At 42.4% G+C, this 23679-nt stretch overlaps 1 protein-coding gene across 3 annotated transcripts in view; it reads left to right on the top strand.

The window, feature by feature from the left end:
- MDGA1 (MAM domain containing glycosylphosphatidylinositol anchor 1) overlaps positions 1-23118 on the top strand; it is a 272622-nt gene extending 249504 nt beyond the window's left edge. For 2 of the 3 annotated variants that reach the window (XM_075204447.1, XM_075204445.1), the window contains 3 exons: positions 17080-17210; positions 20352-20460; positions 21291-23118. In XM_075204447.1, the coding sequence (XP_075060548.1) occupies positions 17080-17210; positions 20352-20460; positions 21291-21382 (332 nt within the window). In that variant the 3' untranslated portion in view covers positions 21383-23118. The remainder of the gene's footprint in view (positions 1-17079; positions 17211-20351; positions 20461-21290) is intronic. The other variant, XM_075204446.1, reaches the window with a different exon arrangement.
- Positions 23119-23679: the final 561 nt, after the last annotated feature.

Here is a 23679-nt window from a genome sequence, read left to right as displayed (position 1 = left end):
GGATGGAGCTGGACGAAATTGAGGGTTAGAACGAAGAGGTGCTTTGACAGCCGTTGTTTTCTCAGACTCTCTTTCACGAAATCTCATATCTACACGATGGCAAAGAGAGATCAAATCTTCTAGTGACGAAGGAAGTTCTTGGGTAGTCAGTGCATCCTTAATTTTATCGGAGAGCCCCTGCCAGAAGGCGGCAACTAATGCTTCAGAGTTCCACTGAAGTTCAGAGGCTAAGATCCTAAATTGAATGACATACTGTCCTACTGTATGGGAGCCTTGTCGCAAACGAAGAATGCTGGAAGCAGCGGAGGTCACACGACCTGGTTCATCGAACACACTTCGGAACGTGGAAATGAATTTGGCACTATCTTGTAGAATTGGATCGTTTCTCTCCCACAGAGGGGAGGCCCAAGCCAGGGCTTGTCCAGAAAACAATGAGATAAGATAGGCCACTCTGGAACGATGGGTAGAAAAATTTTGAGGTTGAAGTTCAAAATGGACTGAACATTGGTTAAGGAAACCTCTACAAGTTTTGGGGTCCCCGTCATATTTTGACGGAGTAGGCAGGTGTAGCGTAGGAACTGTAGACACCTGGGATGGCACTGGGGAAACGGAGGAAAGCACAGGAGCTTCAACATTAGCTGTAACGGTCTGTCCAGATGTTCCTTGGGAGGTTAAAGATTGGTAACATTGAAGTAACAGCTGTTGGCGAGCATCCTGTTGCTCCACACGGCTGACCAGATGCTGCAGCATCTCTTTAGCGGTAGGTTCCGTATCTGGGTCTGTCATGGCCTGATCTTACTGTCACGGGCACTAGGAGTCTTTACCCAGGGATCACCAGGTGATAGGCTTACCAGAGCAGTATAGGTGGTAATATGGTACTCTGGTAGCAGGGTGATCACGGAACAGGAAATAGCAGATGATGAGATGCTCAGGAAAGTCTATGACTAGCAGCACTGGCAATATGGAAGTAGTAATACACGAGGAACTGTATGGACAAAGGACACGTGAAGGTAGTCAGTGGTCTGCGGTAGCAAGTTGTACCACTGCTATAGTGAGGAGGAATGTCCAACAGAAACGAGGAGGTGATGAGAGTCAGCGGTCTGCGGATAGCAAGTTGTACCGCTGTCTGAGTGAAGGAATGGAATCCAAGTGGAGGTATCCGGGGAGTCAGTGGTCTGCGTTAGCAAGTTGTACCACTGCTATGTGAGAGGATACTGGAACGGGTGAAACTGTAAACAGGAGTCAGTGGTCTGCCACTAGCAAGTTGTACCACTGAATATATATGTGAGGAGGTGCACGGGGAGAGACTGCAACACAATATATACACGGGCACCTTGACTTTGATCCACAGTAATATGCACAATATAAATGTATAAATGACTGAACAACACTGCCAATGTAGAAAGTCTCTTGAAGTAATCCAGCATGAGATAACACAGTCAATGATGGCAATAGAATCAGCAGATAGTACACTCCAGAGGAGAACCAACACAGTCAATGATGGCAATAGACTCAGCAGATAGTACACTCCAGAGGAGAACCAACACAGTCAATGATGGCAATAGACTCAGCGGATAGTACACTCCAGAGGAGAACCAACACAGTCCAGCAAGGTATGCAATACACAGCACAGTCAATGGGAAGTATGCATACCGTGGTTCAGGAGAAGGCAGTCAGACAGGAGTGCAGAGATACCTGAAGGGCAGGAGGCCGACAGGATCCAAAGTCCCTGGATGGGTGAAGCGGTGGTCTAGCAAGTGCAGCGCACAGGTAGGTAGACCAGCAGGGAACACAGGAAGGCGTGGAGAGCGGATCAGTAGTAGATGGATGAGTAGCGCTGAGAAGTAACAGCAGCGGGTCTCTGCGGGAACACGGAGGTAGCCAATAGCAACCAGTAGGTGCAGTAACGATGGGACACCGGAGCAGAGTTGAACTGGAACAGTTGGTCACGGAGAGTAGCGGGTAGCAATAGTGGCAGCAGACTCAAGGAAACACGGGAGAGTTGACAAGGGCTGAAGACTGAAGCGCACAGAGGCAGCGGATAGGAATCAGCCAAACAGTCACGATGAAACACAGACGGGTTGCAGGTTGAAGACTGTAGTGCACGGAGGCAGCGGATAGGAATCAGCTAGCAGTCACGATGATGAAACACAGACGAGTTGCAGGTTGAAGACTGTAGTGCCCGGAGGCAGCGGATAGGAATCAGCTGGCAGTCACAATCATGAACAGGTGAGTGGATGTGAATGAAAGACTGTAGTGCACGGAGGCAGCGGATAGGCATCAGCTAACAGTCCCAATGATACATGGTAGAGTTGAAGTGCTTAGAAGACTGTAGTGCACGGAGGCAGCGGATAGGAATCAGCTCAACAGTCACGATGAAACACAGTAGATGGTAGAAGTGGTATGGGAACCACAGTAGTAGAAGTGGTTTGGAAACCACAGCGGTAGAAGTGGTTTGGAAACCACAGGAATCAGCTGGGCTGAATAAACGAGGAAACACAGGAACACCTTCAGAGACTCATGGGGAATGAGACTCCAAGATCAGGCAACGTGGTGTTGACCACAGGTGCTTAATATAGGGAGGTTGCCTGATCTGCCAATTTAGTTAAAGGAACATACACTGGAGGTATGGAAAGGGCTGCGCATGCGCAGTCCCTCAGGATGGAGGACGGCCACGGTTCCTAAATGTCCGGGAAGAGGCACTCACGGTCCGGTGAGTGACAGACACCTCATTAAAACTGCCAGAGAAATTGAATATAATAAATTTTGTGCTGTGTTGGTCTTTGTATAGTCAATATATAAATATTCATGTGGTATAGGATATAGATTCCTGTGGTTATAAAGTCAGAAATGATTGTATGATGTAATAATGTAAGACGGATACATTATATTATATTATACTTAGTCTTTGGTTTAGAAGTATGAATATGACACCAAGAGCTGTAGGGGTATTATTGAATGTTCTGTTGGGACGTTTGGTCTCCAGACGTGTCTCAGGGGCCCGGTTTGTGGGTTTGGTCTCCGGACATGTGTCCCGGTTGCCGTGTGTCCTGTAGGCAGACGTGATCCAGACTTACGAGTACACGACTGGGATTCTGAGACAATTTTTCGTTTTGTAAATATTTTGTGTGGTTTTTTAGCCTTTCTGCTTTTGTTGTTCTTAAACAATTCTCTGCTATATAATGACAGTTTCTAGGGAATAAATATTCACAACAAACCGTTTTCATGCTTGATTACAGATATTAGCATTTAATCATTTGGGCAGCTGTTAAGTGCTTTGCATACTTAACAGTTATACAAACTAATTTTATTACTGTGAGCGGCTGTGTGAGCTGCAGTATTTGAAGTGAATCCTTTATAGGGAACAGGGTCCCGTTCTTAACCCTTACACCCCCAGCATCATATTTAACCATAATTATCTCTGTTTGGTTAAAAACCACATAAACGGAAGTATGTATTATTTATTATTGTTTAAGTTGTCTTATATGGAATATAATTCATTAAGATACATGCAATTAGAGATAGTCAAATCAATTTGTCTGATTGCAAAATTCTATTGAATATCAGCATTTTACCACCTGTGAATTCATTTGAAAGTGAATCCCAACTTGCCAGAAAATTCAGCAAATAAATAACACCTACTAAGTACCTGGGGGCCCTTGTCCCTGTTTGCAAAGCAGCAGTGACCAGAGATAGCCTATTGGTGAAATAAGGCTGCAATACTATTATTTTCTATAGGGGCTGGTCCTGCACGGCTGCTGAGAGGAAACTTAGGGAAGGCAGGGGCAAACGCAGGATTTGTAGAGGGGGTTTCCACACCACGCCGCCAGTGGGCGTTACCAGCTTGCATGGGGGCGTGGCTATAATATTAGACAGTGCTTGGCTGCTCTCCAACTCTTCCTATCCCCATAATATACATGGACAATGCTACGTGCACTACTGTTAGGTGCACGCAGTTCTCCCTTTTCAAGCAGAGCCGTGTGAAGTGGGAGCAGGGTGCAACTACCTCAATTATACAGTGCCCCAGGCTTGGAGTGGGGTTTCCAGGCACTAGGAAAAACCCCTTGGTTTGCCTATGGGAGGGCTGGCAAACTTCAGATGGGGGGCAAGGCTCGACTCAGGATCCTATATTAAACACAATTTCTGCTGAGTGACGAAGCTCACAGTAATATCACATCAAAACAATATATAAAACGTGTCAGAGTGCCTAGAGTTTCAGACATAATAATTATAAAGAAGGACTCCTTGCCTAAAGAGCTTACATTCAGCAAGTGGACATATATATTGGCATTGAGTTCTCCTCTCACAGAAGCAGTTAATAGTCCATGTGAAACAGTTTCTACTACCCCTGTGATTCCTTGTCTTGTACATCCTCCAGCAAACACTCAGTAGTAAGGATCACTGCCCATTTAGCTAATGTGTCGCAGCATCTGTGCAGCCGTCTACGGGGACATTCTGCGCAGCAGCCGTACCAAGTTTTCAAGCATTTTAGAAAGACGCAGTTTGCATCAGCTGGAGACAACAACGCCAGGGGGACCAAAGGAATTCGGATAGGGAGGGAGCCAGCGGCTGAGTATATTATTATACTAAGGCACAAAAGTTTATCACAAGAAGTGGCGAATGCTGATACATTATGCACAGTATTATAGCCGTGGCTGCAGCATAAATATCCTTCTATAACCTATGTGGACACTTATCTATGGTCCACTTTTTATACCCAAAGGGCTGGTTTATGCTGAAGTCCAATTCTCATGAGTTCATCATCATCATAATTTATTTATATAGCGCCAACATATTCCGTAGCGCTTTACAATTGGGGACAAACGTAGTAAACTAATAAATAAACTGGGTAAAACAGACAAAGAGGTGAGAAGGCTGCTCGCAAGCTTAGTTCAGTTCTTCATTGGTAAAACTACGTGGCATTTAGAGTACAGCGTAAGTCACACTTGCGGCTGATCTATCTATACATCAATTTTAATGTATTTTGCTTTTTTTTTTACACTAAAACACCAGCCATCATCATACCCAGACTACAGGTGTGCGGTAATGTCAATCACATCATCGCGCAACAGTGTGTCATGATGCTTACACTCGCCGCCATTGCTGCGCAGTGATGCGTTTTGCACCATCAGGCAGCAGTTAGTGGGCCGCGTTGACACGAATCGTATCACCGCGTCATTGTCCCCGCCCACTTCTCCCTGGTAATTGTGGGAGAGCCGGCATGTATGACTAGAAGTGGTGAATTATTAACTAATGCAATCATGTCTTCTACCGCTGCTATAATAGGGTCTACGTCCAGTTTATACTTAGAAATAAAATACATTATTCAGCACAGAATATTTGGTCAGCAAAAAAAAAAGATAAAAAGCACAAGGACCTGTGGGATACAGTAGAGTTTCTCCCCAAAGCCGTGAACAGCCTCTCTCAGCACTGGGAGTGACCCTGTTGTATTCTGCGAAATGAGGTTTAGTAAACATACTGGCCTAGATATAAACAATAATTTATTATAATAGGCCTATAATTGACATGAAGGTTGGTTAGAGGGTGAACCTTGTGTGTTTTGTCCTTTGTCAGAGTCGTTTCTAACTCTAACCCCCCCCTAAACCCCCCCAGGCAGAATCCGTTTATACAAACAGCCGACTTTGCAGATGGTTCCGGAGCTAGAAGAGCGAGTCTTAGATTACAGTAATTAAACAAACAGCCAAATGAAACACTTAGGTGCACCGAGATGTGTGGAAAAATATCCCTAACTGTTTCTAATTGGTTTCATTACATGTGTTTCTGGGGACGGACCCATTAAGCGGAATGAGACCGTTAACTGCAACCTATCATAACTCAGTGGAAAATTACTGGCTGACAAATGACTGGTGAAGGTGGTAATTTAACACCACTATTGCTGGATGGGAGAGGCCGCTTACAATGGAACCTTGCAGCCAGTGAAGCTCTGGAGCCGTGGGGTTAATTAATACTCCCACCTATTAATAATAGCTCCTCCTCCTCTGCATCACCCAGCAGTCAGTTACTGTACGACTGCTGCCTGGTCACATTTCATTAGGAGCCGCTTAAATAAGGAATGAAACGCGCCAGTTCCCTCCAGCGCCTGTGAGAAGTGATTGATTGCTCTCGCTGACTGCGTATTGCTCGGGGTTTAATATTTCAGTTAACTTTTTGTATATTTATAGATAAATATATTTTATTTGGTGTTTACGGCAATGTATTCGCTGTTTGATGTTATTAATCCATTTCTGTTTCTATTTGAGAAGTACGGCCAGTGACGAACTTTATACCAACTTGCCAGGCTCAGTGGCCGTGGGAGTAATGAGATTAAGACCCCTTGTTGGGAAACTTTGAGACATTGAAGGGGCAGCAGTTAACCCGTCCTTGAATCAAGACAAAAGTCCTGAACGGCGAGATAGAGGGGCAGTCCTCTCAAATTGGGACTGTCCCACCTTAATCCTTGAATCATGGCAGAATCATTTCCATGTATTTATTTTTTGTAAGCCCTTAGTTGACTGGTAGGTAGTGTAGATGGTGTAGATGCTCTGCGGCACCTTCGATCTGACCTCCCCCTCTCTGGCTGTAGCTCAATCTCTCTCGCCTCAGGCACCTGTGGGGGATCAGCAAACAGGTGCCCTGCACGTGTAGGTTTAGTGATAATAGAGTAGATACAGCAAGTGTACAGATACCAGTGTTGATATGAACGAGCAGCCGACCAACTCCTTTGGAGGAAAATAAATGAGATAGGACAATATTTGCATCACACTGCAGCGTAGTTAATTACAAGTCTCGGCACAAGAGCTGACATTCGCCACTCCTCTGCCTCCTAATGGTTGCATTCACCCCCCAGCCTGCATCATTTACACTGGGCACGAGTGCACCTCCCCTCATCCTCAATTACAACACCTCACATCTCTCCTCTCACTGACGGAACTACGTACCAACCTTATGCTTATTTCACTGATGTTCCCTATACTTCAGCACCACTGTGCTGATCATCGCTGGCCCATCTCGGGGACTGATTCATGAAGGCACACTAAGCCAGCATATTGTGCATCATTTTAAACTGTGCTGTGCTGTTTGCAAACACATGTTCTATCATGCTTACACAGCCGTCAGCACTAGTACTCAGGACTTAGACTAGCGCTATAGCTGGTGCAAGTGAGACGACAGAAAAACGCATGTTTCTTTGAGAAGCTTAAAGCTTGAATTGGACGCTGCTGCGTGAGCTCAAGCTTGTTGCGCCCTCACTGAACACTGACTACGCCCAGTCCCCTCCCCGTTCCGCCCTTGAAATCCTAGAGCGTAGTTAGTGTCCATTGCACTTGAAGATGAATTGGATGTTACTGTGTAGTCCAGTGTTAGCCATGCGCAGAGCTTATAAGAGATTATAAGCGATATATGGCACGTATCGGCATTTACGCCCCTTAATGAGTCAGGTCCTCTGTGTTCCAGAGAACCTGGAGTCTGCCTCCTGGAGCTCAGATATGGTCAAACAGCAATGATGTCACAATATTCGGCATCACTCAAACAGGGTAAAACCAAAGAGGGCAGCAGATTCTGACTTAACATTATACTTAGAGGCTGAATTAACATAGATCAGACATCTCTATTACTGCTGGAAACGGGTCTTTTTCAACAGAGATATGGCTTTTTTCACCCTAACGGTTAATGCCATCAGATAACACCGCTATCACCGGCCATAACCCGCCTGTGGTAAGATTTCCCAATCACTGAACCAGCTGTGAAGATTGGACAGCTCAGTGTGATCGGGAGGTTTGGAATGTGACTCAGTTGGCTTTTCCAGTGTGGTGCTGGAATGGTTAAATGCAGGATAGATCTTTCTATTCATGTATACAGGGGCTCAGCTGTTAGGACCCCCGAGACTGCTAGGAAATGTTACCTCTCTGAGATGAAAAGGTCGCTATCGGCCTCTCAGAATGGACATTTAATTCTCGGCTGGTTAGGAGCAGCCAGTGAGACAATAAAGGAATCCCAGGAGATAAAGCTGCCGGTACAGCTATGAAACACTAGCAGGAATTCTACAGCTTCAAAAAGCCTTTCCCTACAATAGAGACATCAGCAGGGAAGTCTGCAGAGGAGGAATCCGATCCCGCTTCCAGCAGACACTGAGCGCTTCTATGTCATTGTGCTCTCCACTTATATCACTCACAGTCAGTATGGAGCACTGAGCTAAACATGAAGACAGGCTGGGGCTGTAATGAAGAGAGGATGGGTAATGGGAGCCCTTTCTCTATAGGGATTTAATTTAGATACATTTTATTGCGTGTATAATTTGTTGACATTGAGACTAACAGATTGTGGGGGGGAAATTAAAGAATATAAAAATGATTGAGAATTTTAACAAACTAACGTATCTTCCTGGAGGCGTCAGCTTCTAGTACTGTTCTGTGCAACCCTCATACCCTTGTTTTCTGGGCTATAAAGTTATGGTGTGGAGAGAGGTGGGACTAACACCAATATATAGATCTTTATGTACTTCATCCAACAATGGGATTCATTGTTCCGAGACACCTGGTCTCTGCGCTATGGCAAAGTACACACCTGAGCGCACTAAAACAGTTTGATCCACTACTCCAACTCCAACTCATCTAGGAAGCTCTATAACACCGTCAGGTCACCAGATTCTGCCGAATATGTTCTGGAAGGAGCAAACAACTCCATGTTCTGGCTAAATCTTTCCTACAGCAGAGAAAGATCAATATCACAGTGAACAGAAGATACAAAACGTAATACTTTTATAGCCCTAATTACCTCCTACAGCCCCACACTGGGAGGAGTCTGCAAAATATTGACAGATCTACAACAAATAAAGGCAATTTAGTAAACAAATATTCATTGAACTATTAAGTCTGTCACAACTGGCAACATCACTGCTACAGTGATTTATGAGGTGCAGAGTGAAACGCGTTGGGTAGCACTGTGGTACTTGGAGGGTCTGCACAGCACACTGCAAGCTGCACACTCCAATCTTTTAAACAGATGAGTAGGACACCTAGTGACTTTGGTAGATGTCAGTGCTGAATACTCACCCTGGGGGGGGTGACTACACAGAACAATAAGAACCCCCCCATAATCTGCTGGATGGTGCTGGGGCCGCGGGCCACAGGTGGCAGCCACACATGAGAACTCCATTATTTCCACCACTGGCCCTTGAAGGGATGCCCGCGTCTTAGTACTTGTACCTACATCCCTCTCAGCCTTACACTGATGGGTAAATGATCTAAATGCTGCCAAAACCAGGCTCCTTCACTGGCACCTGGACCACAGTCGCTTCTTGTAGAGGTGCTACAGCTCCTCTTTGCTGGTTACTCTGGGTATTTCCTCCTAATTGCTTACTGTGGACCAGTACTACTGCATGGTGGGAAAGCCGGATGCTGGGGCTCAATGTAGGACAGCCAGGTCCAGCATGTCAGCGATGATCTGCTGAGCAAAGGAAAAGGGCAGGATGTCAGCAGTGACGATGTATGTCATGTATTTGCTGAACATGAGGCTATTTGGCTATCACTGGAAGGTACCACTAAGTCTGGGCTGGGGGGTGTTTTCTTTAATTATTCCAACCAAACTGACTTCCAAAGCTTTGTCCCTGGGATATAGCACCCCAAGCAGAATTCAGATAGTCAGAACCCCAGATCCTAGGGCACAAGTCTCACTGCTGCCACTGTTGCTCTCATGGGATTCCCGTAAGGGAGCCCACCTACCGTGTTCAGCAGAACCTTCCCACCAGTACCAGTAGCCACTCTTCTGCTGCCACTCTCCAGTCCACTATTCCAGGATCATTGTGCAGCAGCCGCCTGGTCCTTTCTTGTACAGGTCATATTAACCTGCCAAGTGGCCATGAGTCTATTGACACTGCTATCTGCCGGTCCCTGTACGCGGGGCTGGTGAGGGGTAGTCCAATACCACAGGGATCCTTGTGTCATTTATATCAATTAAACCTGTGTGCGATGAGGGGTGATGGAGATCCCCGCCGCTCAAGTTACAGCTGCAAAGTGTTTATTTTCGGTTCTAAATGAAGTTAAACTCTTGTAGTTTCCTATTCTACTATTTCTATGAATATACCAGTAGTCTGGATTATATCCTGTGTAAACCAGGCAGATGAGATCTATATCAATTGCCAATTGCTTTCTCTGCTCTCGTTGTGTGATGAAAGTTGTGTCCCATGACACCATCCAGGGGGTGGGCTGGTAAGACCCTCTCACTTTTGGAAACATCCTCTCCACTAACGATTCAGTGCAGCCTCCATCTGTCTTTCACATCAGGTTTAAGACTTTATCATATTTTAAAATAAACTCCTTAAGGGTTTAATTTAGAAATTGGGGAAGTATAAGATGGTCCTATCTCAACATTAGTCTCAGGTCCATGTAAGACCCCCCAAAATGTAGGAAAGCACCTAATGCCAAAGCCTGACCCTAACCCCAAAGCCTAGTTGCAATTTTAATCCTAACAAGTATTCTTAAAATGTGGTTATGACTGAAACCTCAATCCAGACAGACAGACGTTCATAGTCTTCTGTCCACAATCGATGGTTTACGGACAGTTTCTACATATGACTACACAGCAATCTGATAACATTCTAATAACAATCCTGCACCAGGATTCTTACTTTCCCACCTCGCTATCATTTATTGAATCCTTTCCTGCATGAAGAAAGGGGTTAATAAGATGAATAGACCAATGAGAGATCCCTGCGAGTCCATCGGCGCACAAGTCCCTCTTCTAGGTAGAGAGCAGACTGGAGCAACCATACAGAGGAATAAATATACAGTGGGTCAGGTGACCCCTGCGCTGTGTGATGCCGCGCTTGGCTGATCATTCATTACCCCCCTATTGTTCTGCGCACACTTAGGGGGGGGGGGGTTTACCCACCCCGGAGAAGTAACAAGGCCTGAGGTGATTCACTGTTTAGCCGCTGAGTTTTGAATTGAACATCAATCTCAGGCACTAAATAATTCAAGAGCACAACACCAACATTCGGGTCTTGCATTTAAAGAGATTCATTTTTTTTTTTCCTTCTGAAATGATGGAGAAACTCGGAGATGGATGAAGTGTTGGAGAAACAATGTTGGATCATTTCCAACTCTGAGCAAATTCACTCATCAAGTTCTTATATTTACAGGGTATTTAGCAAATTGATAATGGATCTGCAAATATTGGGCCTGAATCATTAAGAAACGTTAATGCTGATACGTTGCATATTATGTGTAAGATTGCTCTGTGGATGCCCAGAACCAATCCATACACCAGTGACCACAGCAACGTCCAATTCATCTTCAGCACAAAGGAACCTTACTACGATTTTAGGGGGGCAGAACAGTGAGGGGACTGGGCGTATGCCCGTAGTTAGAGTACAGTAAGGGCGTGCCAAGGTAGTGCGCACTCAGCAGCGTCGGATTCATGCTTTGGACATCTCTCAGGTACGTGTGTTTCTGTCGTATCACTGGCACCAGCTACAGGTCAGGTGGACGTGCCGAGTGATAGCGATGATGGCTGTATATGAATGTATTTTATGGGGGGGGGGGGGGGCGAGGAATATGTTTTGTCATTAATAACCATAATAATAACAGGTGACTGTAATGGGATTTATTTATGTGTGTTCTTTTGTGGCTTTATATTCCACATGTGTATTGGACGTATACTGCAGTGTATTCTCAGAGCAGAGCGAATCTAGACCTTTATCCAACAAGAAATGTTTCTTTAGATTGGCTCCTTATTGAGCACAGACGTGCGATTTACCTGCATTTTGTGGACCTAGTGGATCAGGCCCAAAATGTATCCAATGATAAACTTTCACATAATAACTGTAATAAAGAACTTTGATCACATTCTCCCTGTTGTTGTTTATTAGGGGTCACATTACAGCAACATTTTATTGAAAGGACCCACTACTGAAAATCATTCCTACATACAAAAATTGCATTTGTTTTTACTAATAATTATTTATATATAATAATCATCCTTTTCTGCATTGAAAGCATGAAGTACATATATTATAAAAAATACAAATATAGTAGAATAGTTGGTGTCTGACCACAAGAGCTTACTGTCTACAGAACAGGCAGTGTGTTGATCACCTTAATATAGACTTTAAGTCATGGACATTATTTGTTGACATATATTTTAAAAAAAAGATTTCCATGGTGGCACTGTGGTTAGCATCGCTGTCTCACAGCCCTGGGATCATGAGTTCAATTCCTACCAGTACCCTATCTGTGTATAGTTTGTATGTTCTCCCCATGTATGTGTAGGTTTCCTTTGGGTGTTCCAGTTTCCTCTCACAGTCCTAACATATATAGGGACATTAATTGGCTTCTGACAATATGGAGCCTAGTGTGTGTCTGTGTGGTAGGAACTATAGATTGTAAGATGCAGTTGGGCAGGGACTGATGTGAGAGACTTGATTTTCGCTGTACAGATCTATGCAATATGATTGGCACCAAACAAATGATCAATACAATAACAGATCTATCCATCCCATCTTTTTGAGCAGCACAGTGGTTAGCATTCCAGCCTCACAGCGCTGGAGTCATGGGATGGATAACCACCACCAACGCCACTATTTGTGTGGTATTGGTTTATTAATCACGTGATTGTATGATTTTACCCCGGTTTCCTACCACACAGTCCAAACACATACTGGTAAGTTAATTGGCTTCCAACAATGGGGCATGTGTGTGTCCAGTGGGGTATGTGTGTGTCCAATGGGGCATGTGTGTGTCCAATGGGGCGTGTGTGTGTCCAATGGGGCATGTGTGTGTCCAATGGGGCATGTGTGTGTCCAATGGGGCATGTGTGTGTCCAATAGGACATATGTGTATCCAATGGGGCATGTGTGTGTCCAATGGGGCGTGTGTGTGTCCAATGGGGAATGTGTGTGTCCAATGGGGCATGTGTGTGTCCAATGGGGCATGTGTGTGTCCAATAGGACATATGTGTATCCAATGGGGCATGTGTGTGTCCAATGGGGCATGTGTGTGTCCAATGGGGCATGTGTGTGTCCAATGGGGCGTGTGTGTGTCCAATGGGGCATGTGTGTGTCCAATGGGGCATGTGTGTCCAATGGGGAATGTGTGTGTCCAATGGGGCATTTGTGTATCCAATGGGGCATGTGTGTGTCCATAGGGGCATGTGTGTGTCCAATGGGGCATGTGTGTGTCCAATGGGACATATGTGTATCCAATGGAGCATGTGTGTGTCCAATGGGACATATGTGTATCCAATGGGGCATGTGTGTGCCAATGGGGCATGTGTGTGTCCACTGGGGCATGTGTGTGTCCAATGGGGCATGTGTGTCCAATGGGGCATGTGTGTGTCCAATGGGGCATGTGTGTGTGTCCAATGGGGCATGTGTGTGTCCAATGGGGCATGTGTGTGTCCATTGGGACATATGTGTATCCAATGGGGCATGTGTGTGTCCAATGGGGCATGTGTTTATCTAATGGGACGTGTGTGTGTCCAATGGGACTGTTTATGTGTCCAATGGGACTGTTTATATGTCCAATGGGGCATGTGTGTGTGACTCCAATGGGACATGTGTGTGTAACTCCAATGGGACATGTGTGTGTGACTCCAATGGGGTGTGTGTGTGTGTGTCCAATGGGGCGTGTGTGTGTCCAATGGGGCATGTGTGTGTCCAATGGGGCATGTGTGTGTGTCCAATGGGACATGTGTGTGTGTCCTATGGGGCATGTGTGTGTCCAATAGGACATATGTGTATCCAATGGGGCATGTGTGTGTCCAATGTGGCGTGTGTGTGTCCAATGGGACATATGTGTATCCAATGGGGCATGTGTGTGTGTCCAATGGGGCGTGTGTGTGTCCAATGGGGCATGTGTGTGACTCCAATGGGGCGTGTGTGTGTCCATATAATGTTTCAGAAGGCTGCATCACCACCTGCAACAATGTACAGTACTTCAAGTCCTATTAGGAGAAAGGAGCTATATAAATAAAGAACTGTTAATAATCCACTTTATAGTCTACAATTGTATTTCTCCTTTTTCCACCTGTGTACGTCCCTTACCGATATTCCCTTCTTAGGGTCAGTATTTCTAATGTGGGATGCGAGTTGAAAGGAATGCCATAAAACTCTTGTTAGTATAAATATGTATAACATTTCCTCCCTGTGCCCATAAAGCCATTGGAAGGAGAGTAAATGTTGCTTCAGCACCCTGGACAGCGGCCAGTAAGATAAGCAGCGTCCTCGGGCGGCTCATTAATGGCAGGTCTGCATTTTCCTGCACATAGACGGACACCAGGCCTACAGCAAGCGCTCTCCTTTTACTGCCGCTCATTGACTTTCTCCAGGAGACTGAGCCTATAAAACCTACATCCAGCAGCAGCAGAAGAGATTTACAGAGGCCGCTAATCTCTCAAGGTTTCTGCAGCTTAAGTGCTGCTAGAATAGAGCTGAACAGATAAAAACACAAACACGTCGAGAAGCCATTGACTGCTCCCAATCAATCCTGAAATCACTGAAACTATATCACGTCCACGGTCTGAATATTTACCCAATATTTCAATTATTAGGAGAAAAAAGAAATCAGAGAATCATAGTTACTTTGTGCCTGATTCATGTTCAGACATAACCTGCATTTTAGAAAAGGGAACGTATTCAAATCCAAGCGGAACTCAAGATACTTTTCAATTTGAATCTGGGTAAAGTCCGCTCAACCTAAACGTTACTTGTTGTTTGTAGACAGAACAGAGTGCAGGAAACGCACAAGCGCCTGTACAAAATAGGCCACATTAGAACACATTAAAAAAAGTTAAATTATAAAATAAATGAGCAACAGTATAATCATTAATAAAACAAAATGTTTTTATTTTATTATCATTAAATATATAAATTAAGACATTCTTAATGCATACTGAACATACACTGCTTTTATATAGACAATCTTCCTTGTTCTTGGCTAGCTAGTGGCATGTATATGTGTAGTTTTTAATGCAAAGTGTATGCCGTGACAGTCATCGGCCATCAGTCGGCACTTACACCTGACCCGTAGCCCGTGCAAATGCTCCGGGTGACACCAGGTGTACTTACGAGAAACCCAGGAATCAGTGGCATCCGGGTTGGCAGTCCTTATTGTAGATAATGAGTCCACCCCTCTCCTGGCTTGTTCCACCACTCACACTATAGGCTGTCGTTAGTGTCATTTGCGTTCAGACATGAATTACAAGCAATTGCGTTCATTGGTGTAAGGTCCATTTCTCGGCACACAAAGAGCTATTTCACACAAGATACGGCACACAAACCTACGTCCGAACATGATTCAGACCCATAGTTAGTAAGATTGAAAAAGACACAGGTCCTTAATGAAATCAATAAAGGCATCCAAAACATTTATTAAATTCTGTTGGTGAATTTATCACACCATCTTTTAATCAGGAACACCAAAATGTAACTACCTGAACAGTAAAGAATCCTTCCTGTGCCAAAGTTGAGCCCACCTTTTTTTCATCGCAATTAACGACCCCACTGTGTGGTCTTTAGTACGTGATTATCTTACACCAATCTTTGTACTGACCATGGTTATATTTACACATAATAATTACATTACCCGTACGTTGGCTTTTTTCCCCAAAATTAAACAAACCTAGTTTTTGTTGCTGACCCCAGAATAACAGTTTATTGGTGTCTGTGAGTTATTGGTGGTAACAATAAAACAGAGAGATACAAAATATCTGCACAACATAAAGTAACTTAAATAACTAAAACAACAACAAATTAAGAACAATATCCAAATAACTCATTAAAATCTGCTAAGACCAGTACATAATATAGTTCAAGCTAAGTAGAAACTGAATCCAAAAACATACTGGTAGGTTAATTGGCTGCAATCAAAAATTGACCCTAGTCTCTGTCTGTCTGTCTGTCTGTCTGTCTGTGTGTTTGTCTATAGTAGGGAATTTAGACTGTAAGCTCCAATGGGGCAGGGACTGATGTGAATGAGTTCTCTGTACAGCGCTGCGGAATTAGTGGCGCTATATAAATAAATGATGATGATGATTCTAAAATGAGTTTTATATCTGCCAGTAATAGTCACAGAAATACGTGTAAACATTTTTAGGAGCCCTAAAATTCTAATATCTGAGATTACTTTTGTTTCATCAGAAAACTGTTTTGTTTTCATGTACAGCTTCCAGTTAGTCAACAATCCATGTAATACAACTGTGATAAAACTATATTCCAATAATCCTGCTAAAAGTATCCTAAAAATAAATGTTCCTGTATGAATAAAGTCCATCTGATGTTTTTTTTATATTCTGGAGTCTAATTCACAGTAAGATAATTTATATTATACTGAATCGTCATAATGATGTCTCGCGAGATTTGAATTCCTTTTTAAGATCCAACATAGCGAGGGGTGGGAGGGAGGGCGGACCCCCATTTTTCTTTTCTGCCACTGCTGTGTGCCAATGTGTCCTAGATGTGCTAGGAACTGCCGTGTGTTTGTGTCATTGCTCTGTCGCTTCCAGCCAGGTCGCTGCAGTGTTTGTGCCAAAGTGTATGAAAATAATATTGTGACCTGTGAGGTGGTCAAAATTGACTGTAAATGACTTGAAATTAGTGTTATTGATGTTAATAATAATAATGTAGGAACAAATAAAGAGCAAAATTATGTGATTTTAGCATGTTTTAGGATTTTTCTAAAAATTACAAAACCAAAACCAAACCACACGAGTGGTTTTGCCAAAACCAAAACACAAAACTAATCCAGATCCAAAACCAAAACCAGTTCACAGGGGTCAGTGAGCATCTCTACTCTGCATACGTTACAGCAGATATTGGCAGACAGCCACTCAGATCTCTCTGTTTGATGTTCACTATGAAAACCTGAAATCTGAGAATTTCAAGTCCTTTATTTCAACCTTAAGGCACAAAAAGATGCATAACAATGATTTGTAACTCAACTCACTGTCATTTAGTGTTATGGAAAGTGCACATTATTCTATTGTTAAGCCGTGAAGTTAGACTGTTACATATATTAAACCGGTGAATTAATGATGGACATCTGGTACCTTTCCTCAAGTTAAATGTATTAATACTTTCTTTGACAGGCTATTTAAATGTGCTGCTCCGTGTGATGAATATTGGCACCACGAACAGCACCGTGTGGACAAAGAATGGGAATTTGGGTAACAAATGGCAGCACGCCAGCGTCCAGATCTCCCCGTCGGGCCCTTTCCAGGTAAGGATGAAGTAACCAGATAAGTGTCAGCAGCGACCGGTACGCGGAGACGTCCCCGGCACTCACTAAGAAATATCTGCACCATAAAACAGAACGTGTTACAGAGTAATAATAATAATACAACAAACATCTAAACACATAACTATAAAACACAGTGATACTTATATGACGATGTTATTGCTGGGAATCTGCGGCTCTACAACAGCCGATCTATATAACTAATATTGTCTTGTCAGGAGGCTGATGCTTTAAATAGTCAAACAATAAAAATTGAAACGCTTTGAATGTTAAAATATTTCATGTGGAATGAATCCCGACTTCAGCTGAAGCAAATTCTCATTTATCGCAGCGACCGGGAAGGGGGAGAGAGTTTATGGCTCCAGAATGGAGCTCACGTGAGGTGATAAAGTCTCATATCTGCTGCTAAATGCTACAGTGGGGGCGCCCTATACTGGAGGGGAGTACGTAGTTTAGACAGAATATCAGAAAGTCTTCCCTCTTAACCCTGCTTAATGCAGTCTAAGGGCCTGATTCGTTAAGGATAGGCCAGCAAAAAATTGAGTAACTTTGCACCTTGGCAAAACCATGTTGCATTGGAGGGGGGGGATGGGAGGTAAATGTAAAATGTGAGGACAGATTTATAGTTTGGGTAGGGCATGTCCTAGATCAGCTTTAAATTTCAGTGTACAAATAAAGTTATCAAGTATTTGTGTGTTATATGAATAAACAGCCAGTATTTTGATTGTGTGCAAAATAATAAACTAATTTGCACCGCATGCATTGTAACATGGTTTGTCCTGGAGAAAACTTACTTCTTTTTTTGCCTTTCCTAATGAATCAGACCCGTTCAAATCTATTATATATATATATATATATATATATATATATATATATATATATATATATATATATATATTGCTCTGTATATTAATAAATCACAGGGCAGTCTCTGTAATAATTACATGGCCGTGTAATAAATACTCACAGGGTACTCCGTTTAATAAATGCTGAATATGGTACTACATGGTTCTTAGTGGAATAAATACTCCTAAGTATTGCATCCTTTATAATGCTGCAGAGCACTGTGGCACATTACATATCTACGATAATAATAATAATGATACTCACTTTAATAAGTACCAATATGGTACTTGGTGTATTAAATAACCATATAGAATTCAGTATATTAAATGCCCGTATTGTGTTCAGTACAAAAAATACTCATATGGCAGCACGGTGGCTCAGTGGTTAGCACTTCTGTCTCCCAGCACTGGGGTCATGAGTTCAATTCCCGACCATGGCCTTATCTGTGTGCAGTTTGTATGTTCTCCCCGTGTTTGCGTGGGTTTCCTCCGGGTGCTTCGGTTTCCTCCCACACTCCAAGAACATACTGGTAGGTTAATTGACTGCTAACAAATTGACCCTAGTCTGTGTGTCGGTCTATCTGTGTGTTAGGTAATTTAGACTGTAAGCTCCAACAGGGCAGGGACTGATGTGAGTGAGTTCTCTGTACAGCGCTGCAGAATTAGCTATATAAATAAATGATGATGATGATGATTGGGGCAGCAGTATTGGGAGATGGGAATCAAGTCCCTTTACATCCTATGTAAGGAGGAAATTGTTAGAAGCACAAAAAGTAAATAGGAAAAGGGGATGGAGAGGGTGAGAGACAGAAAACATAAATAATAAAAATGTTGTGGGTATACTGTTAGGTGTTTGTAGTGTACACGGCCTTGACGAGGTTTTAAGAGGGAAGTAAAGAAGTGAACAAGAAGGATACGAAGGTGCATGGGACTGAGGGGCTGTGGTTTAACGTAGGAGACGCAGGAAAGGGAGAATAAGATGTGGGGGGTTGAAAAACGTTTAAATGAGTTGGCAACATGGGCAGCACCACTGCAGTCAAATTGCCCTTAGTGTCTTTTGGTCTGTGTGTCTATGTTAGAGGATTTAGATTCTAAGCCCCAATGGGGCAGGGACTGATCTGAGTTCTCTGTACAGCGCTACAGAATTAGTGGTGCTATATATATGGTTGATGATGATGATATGGTACTGAGGGTAATAAATATCCACAGGGTACTGGGTGGAATGAATAGGTAATAGACTGATAACCATATATCTCTCTATATACATATGATGCTGTCACTATTACCCCAGGTCCCTGTGCGCATATAGATTAATGTCGGCTATCTCTGATACATAAATCTCTTCTGACTTTAACACATAATAGGAAGAGAATTAGAGAAACATATTTTCCCAACGCTCTGAGTAATCAATAATATTAATATGCTTCTAAAGTTCACCCACCTCTAGTAAATCCATTTTAATCTTGTTTACGTTAGCAGTATATCTTCTCACTGCAATTATGGATAATTGTTCTGAAATGCGGGGGCTGCACAGCAAATGGATTAGTAGGTTCATTTATTTCCACTTTTTACCTTACGCAGATGAATTAAGATGAAAAGTGAAGAGATTCATTATGCATATACATTTATAAACATGTCCTTCTACATTAAGTATGAGTATTCCCCTAACCGAGAGATGGCTTTATACACCAGTTTCACTTTAACAACACATAGTCATTAAAAACAGTTGGATTCAACTTCCCATATTTATCTTCTGGATTTTTTAAGTGAGAAAAAAAAATTGGGAAGGAATCTTTGTATGTAAGTGCTCTCGGAGCCCCAGGCTGACTGTTCTGTGCAGAGTAAAGGACCGGATTATGGTTTTGAGAAAGTGTTTACACTGAAAAACAACTTTCCAGAGGTTCTTACTTAACGAATCCTTGGAGACGTGTCCCCTCAGTGACTTTCTGTCTTCATTCCAGACAGTGCAGCATTTCATCTATTGTACAAAAGATGTGGGGAGTGCGGTCTGCCACCCTCGTTCTGTGTTATCTTTGCTTTTACTAAAAATGTATTATTTGTGTGTAACATTTCATTCTGTAGAACAGAAATCTTGATAATGCAGCTGGATTCTCACATGTTACATGGTATGAATGCATCGGTAAAATCATCATTGTACATTGAAATAAATGTATCCTGTGTTTACAATGATGAACGAGTTATTTCTTCCTGACCCGGTGTTGTCTGTGGAGTTGAATAACCAACTCATTGTTAACCCATTGTCCTCTCTTTCCCCCAGGTTGTGTTTGAATGTATAATTGGCCCTGGGGTATATGGGGACATAGCCGTCGATGATGTCACAATAAAAATGGGAATCTGTCCGAAAAAGCAAATTGCTCCAACAAAAGGTGAGTTTGTTCTTATGTAATGTTCTTTGTAAAGAGTTTAGGGAGCCACATGCTACGTGCAGATCTATTACTCCAGAAAATATCTACAATTTGCTGCAAGAACAATCTTGTGTTGTATCATTGCGAACAGTAGTCGAACAATTCACAATCTGTACTCATTGAATGCTAACATTCTGCTGATCTCAACGAACAGAAGATCTAACTTCTCAGATTATAATCGAGGCATTTGGGAATTGCCCCAGGACCACACTTTCCCGTTTCTGTCAGAGGGGTCCAACTATCATCTTGACAAGAGACAAAATGACCTTGATCTGAGAAATTATATATTTCAACATGCTTTGAATGTTTGAGTCAGGGTAATATATTATAACACTTGGGCGGAGGAGCTATAGAGTCCTAAGAATTTTGGACCTTGGGACTGTGAAACTCGATGTGTACATTACTAGACTTTGGCTTTGGTCCACAATGAATATTCTGAGTGTCTTGGTGGATTGTCAAGGATGGAAAATGTGAGAGGAGCCCATGTCTTGAACTCCACCCAGGGTCCTTAGTAGCTTTAATCCACCACTGGTTGAGACATCCTCGAGGTATTGTGTCCGTCAGTGGTATCAGCAAGATTTTCTGCATCCTTGTATTCGGCAGATTATGTTATTTATCTTTATAGACAAATTGTGTGTCCGTTAAAGGACAATTACTCTATAAAAATAAAATATTTTAATGGAAAATGCCTGTAGACAAAATGAAATGTTTGATCGTTCCTTGGCTTTATTAAAAATGTACTCGGCACTATGTAAGAATGTGGATATCTAATTGTTCCTCTTGTCTTGTAGCAGTCGCACCTCCTGGCAACACCTCCTCTCGCTTACTCTCAGGATCTCTATTCTGGCTCATACCTTTCTTCCTGTTTGTACTCCTGAGATGATACCAAGCTGCTCCCGCTGGATTCTGAATGAGGTCTCCCCTACCTTGCGCCCTTTCCTCCTCAATCCTCCTTCACCGACACACCAAAGTGTCCAGATGTTACCAAAGACCGGCAGGAATGACTGCTTGAAGGACCCGACAAGAGACTGAAAGGGTTCCTTTGAGATCATTGCATCTACAATACAAATAAGGGGAGCGAAATCCTGGGGAAGGAATTACAAACAATAGCAAGAAATGACAAAGGCAAGATGTGAAAAGAACCAGAGAGAGAAGATATGGATGTCTTAAGACCAATTTATTGGAGAAATGAAGACTTAAGGTCCGCATAGGAAATGTGGAAAAATATAAAAGACAAACAACAGTAATAGACTATTGAAAACATAAGCACAAATTTCTACTGAAACTGTGGAGAACATGACTGGGAGAATGTTATTCTGCTCTGGAGCAGGACGCGTGTAGGAGATGTCCCAGTTGCTGTACCCCGATTTTCTAAGTAGATCCCTTGCGTGCTGCTCAGTATCATATACGCTCATGTATGCCCACACCAGTTGCATGTTCTTCCGTGCCCATATCTACATCTTCATATAATCATCAGTCCTTTCCATCCATGATCACCTCTTTCCTCATCGAGACGACATACACAGACTCGTTCCACATGAAACAAGATTGTAGACTTTAGAGAAGGTGAAGTTAGAGAATTATAATCTATTATGTCAAGTAGCGTTGACTCTTAGCTGCCTTCTAGCTCTTCCAAGTTACCATACGAAGCTGACGTTCATGTCATGGGCCCAAGTATTCATGCCCAGTACCTCACTAGTCGGAACGACCAATGTTTGGAGGCTGAAGACAGAGCTTTAGATATTTATCGTAAAAGGATATGTATAATGGCTGCTTGAGATCCAGCCAATATTTAGTGATCTTTATCTATTATAAAAACATAAATATTATCATATCGACCAACAAAAAGTGCCCTAATCTCAGCCGCTACGCGGGTATCGGCGTTCACAACCATACCACCTTCTGTGTTATCCAGATACGTTGGCTTCATTCATTCTCCATGGCTCATAGACTTTCGCAGGGGACTTTACAGAGGTCATCTGATCACCGTGATGACATTTAGGAAATTGTTACCAAATCTGAAAGTTTTAAATAAAATGGTATCCTTTTCTACTGGTTTCTATACTGTGTCAGTAATCGGGCCGGTACAGATGTATATAAATGAGCTCATTCGTAGGGTTCTGTAAAAGTGAGCAAATTAATTGCTAGGACATTGTCACAGTAAATGAATACACTGGTGTGGAGAGAATACATACCAAATTAAGAGAGTAGTTTAATTGTATTTACACAGTGTCAGGATTGAGTAATTAATATATTACATTTTTTGGGTTCTTAATTTATTTCTTGTACTCAATCAAGGTTATGGCAGAGATGTATTTGCTAGGCATAAATTCAGAGAGAGCAGCATTGATAAAGGTCTTCTGATTTCTATCCATCTACAAAGCCCCCTTTAATACCAACATAAATATTTTATTAGGAATTCCATTTCTTATTCATATCACACAAGTGAAGACTTATATATAATTGTTAGTTATTTTTCTTCTTCCTTATGGTTGAAATACAGCAATTACGAACATTGTTTTTAACGCATCCTCTTGTCTGTTATCCCCTAATCTCCCAGGAAAAAAATAATACATTTAAGTGCTCTTCTTCAAGCATATTGTAATAAAAAAATAATAATAAACAACAATCATTTATAGCCCAAATCTTTGATGGGATTGAATTAAAATTGTGGCATCTACTTTTAATAATTTAGTAGTGTTACTTGAAATTACTGTCGTAGAAGGCAGTAGAGTGTTACCCGTAAAGTAAATGAGAGAGAAAAGCACTTTTGTAAATAAAAATAAAGTGATTTATAAGTTTTACTTTTTACTAGTAGTTAATTACTACTATTGGCAAATTATTGAATGTTTTAAAGGCCTAAGTGCCATGGTTAGGATAAAATCCCCACAGATGTACAGGAATACACAATCTCAGGAGATCTATTTAAAAATACTATGGAACAGATGGAGTAATTCAGATTACATTTACTGCAATAATGCAAAATCAGGTGTCGGTGATAACAATTACAGACCGTTCACTCGGCCATTATAACTTGAAGGTCCGTGGTGTTAAATGCACGTCACCATTTTCTGAGAATATATAAATAATATATATATATATATAGTTCTTGATAAAGGGCCGTGCGAACTTCAAAATTTCGACCTCTTCTAAATGGAATAAAACCTTTAAAATTTTGAA

The sequence above is a fragment of the Mixophyes fleayi genome, chromosome 3, assembly GCF_038048845.1.
Source record: "Mixophyes fleayi isolate aMixFle1 chromosome 3, aMixFle1.hap1, whole genome shotgun sequence".
Taxonomy (NCBI): Eukaryota; Metazoa; Chordata; class Amphibia; order Anura; family Limnodynastidae; genus Mixophyes; species Mixophyes fleayi.
The sequence above is the reverse complement of the archived record's forward strand: the minus strand, read 5'-3'. Positions and strand labels throughout refer to the sequence as shown.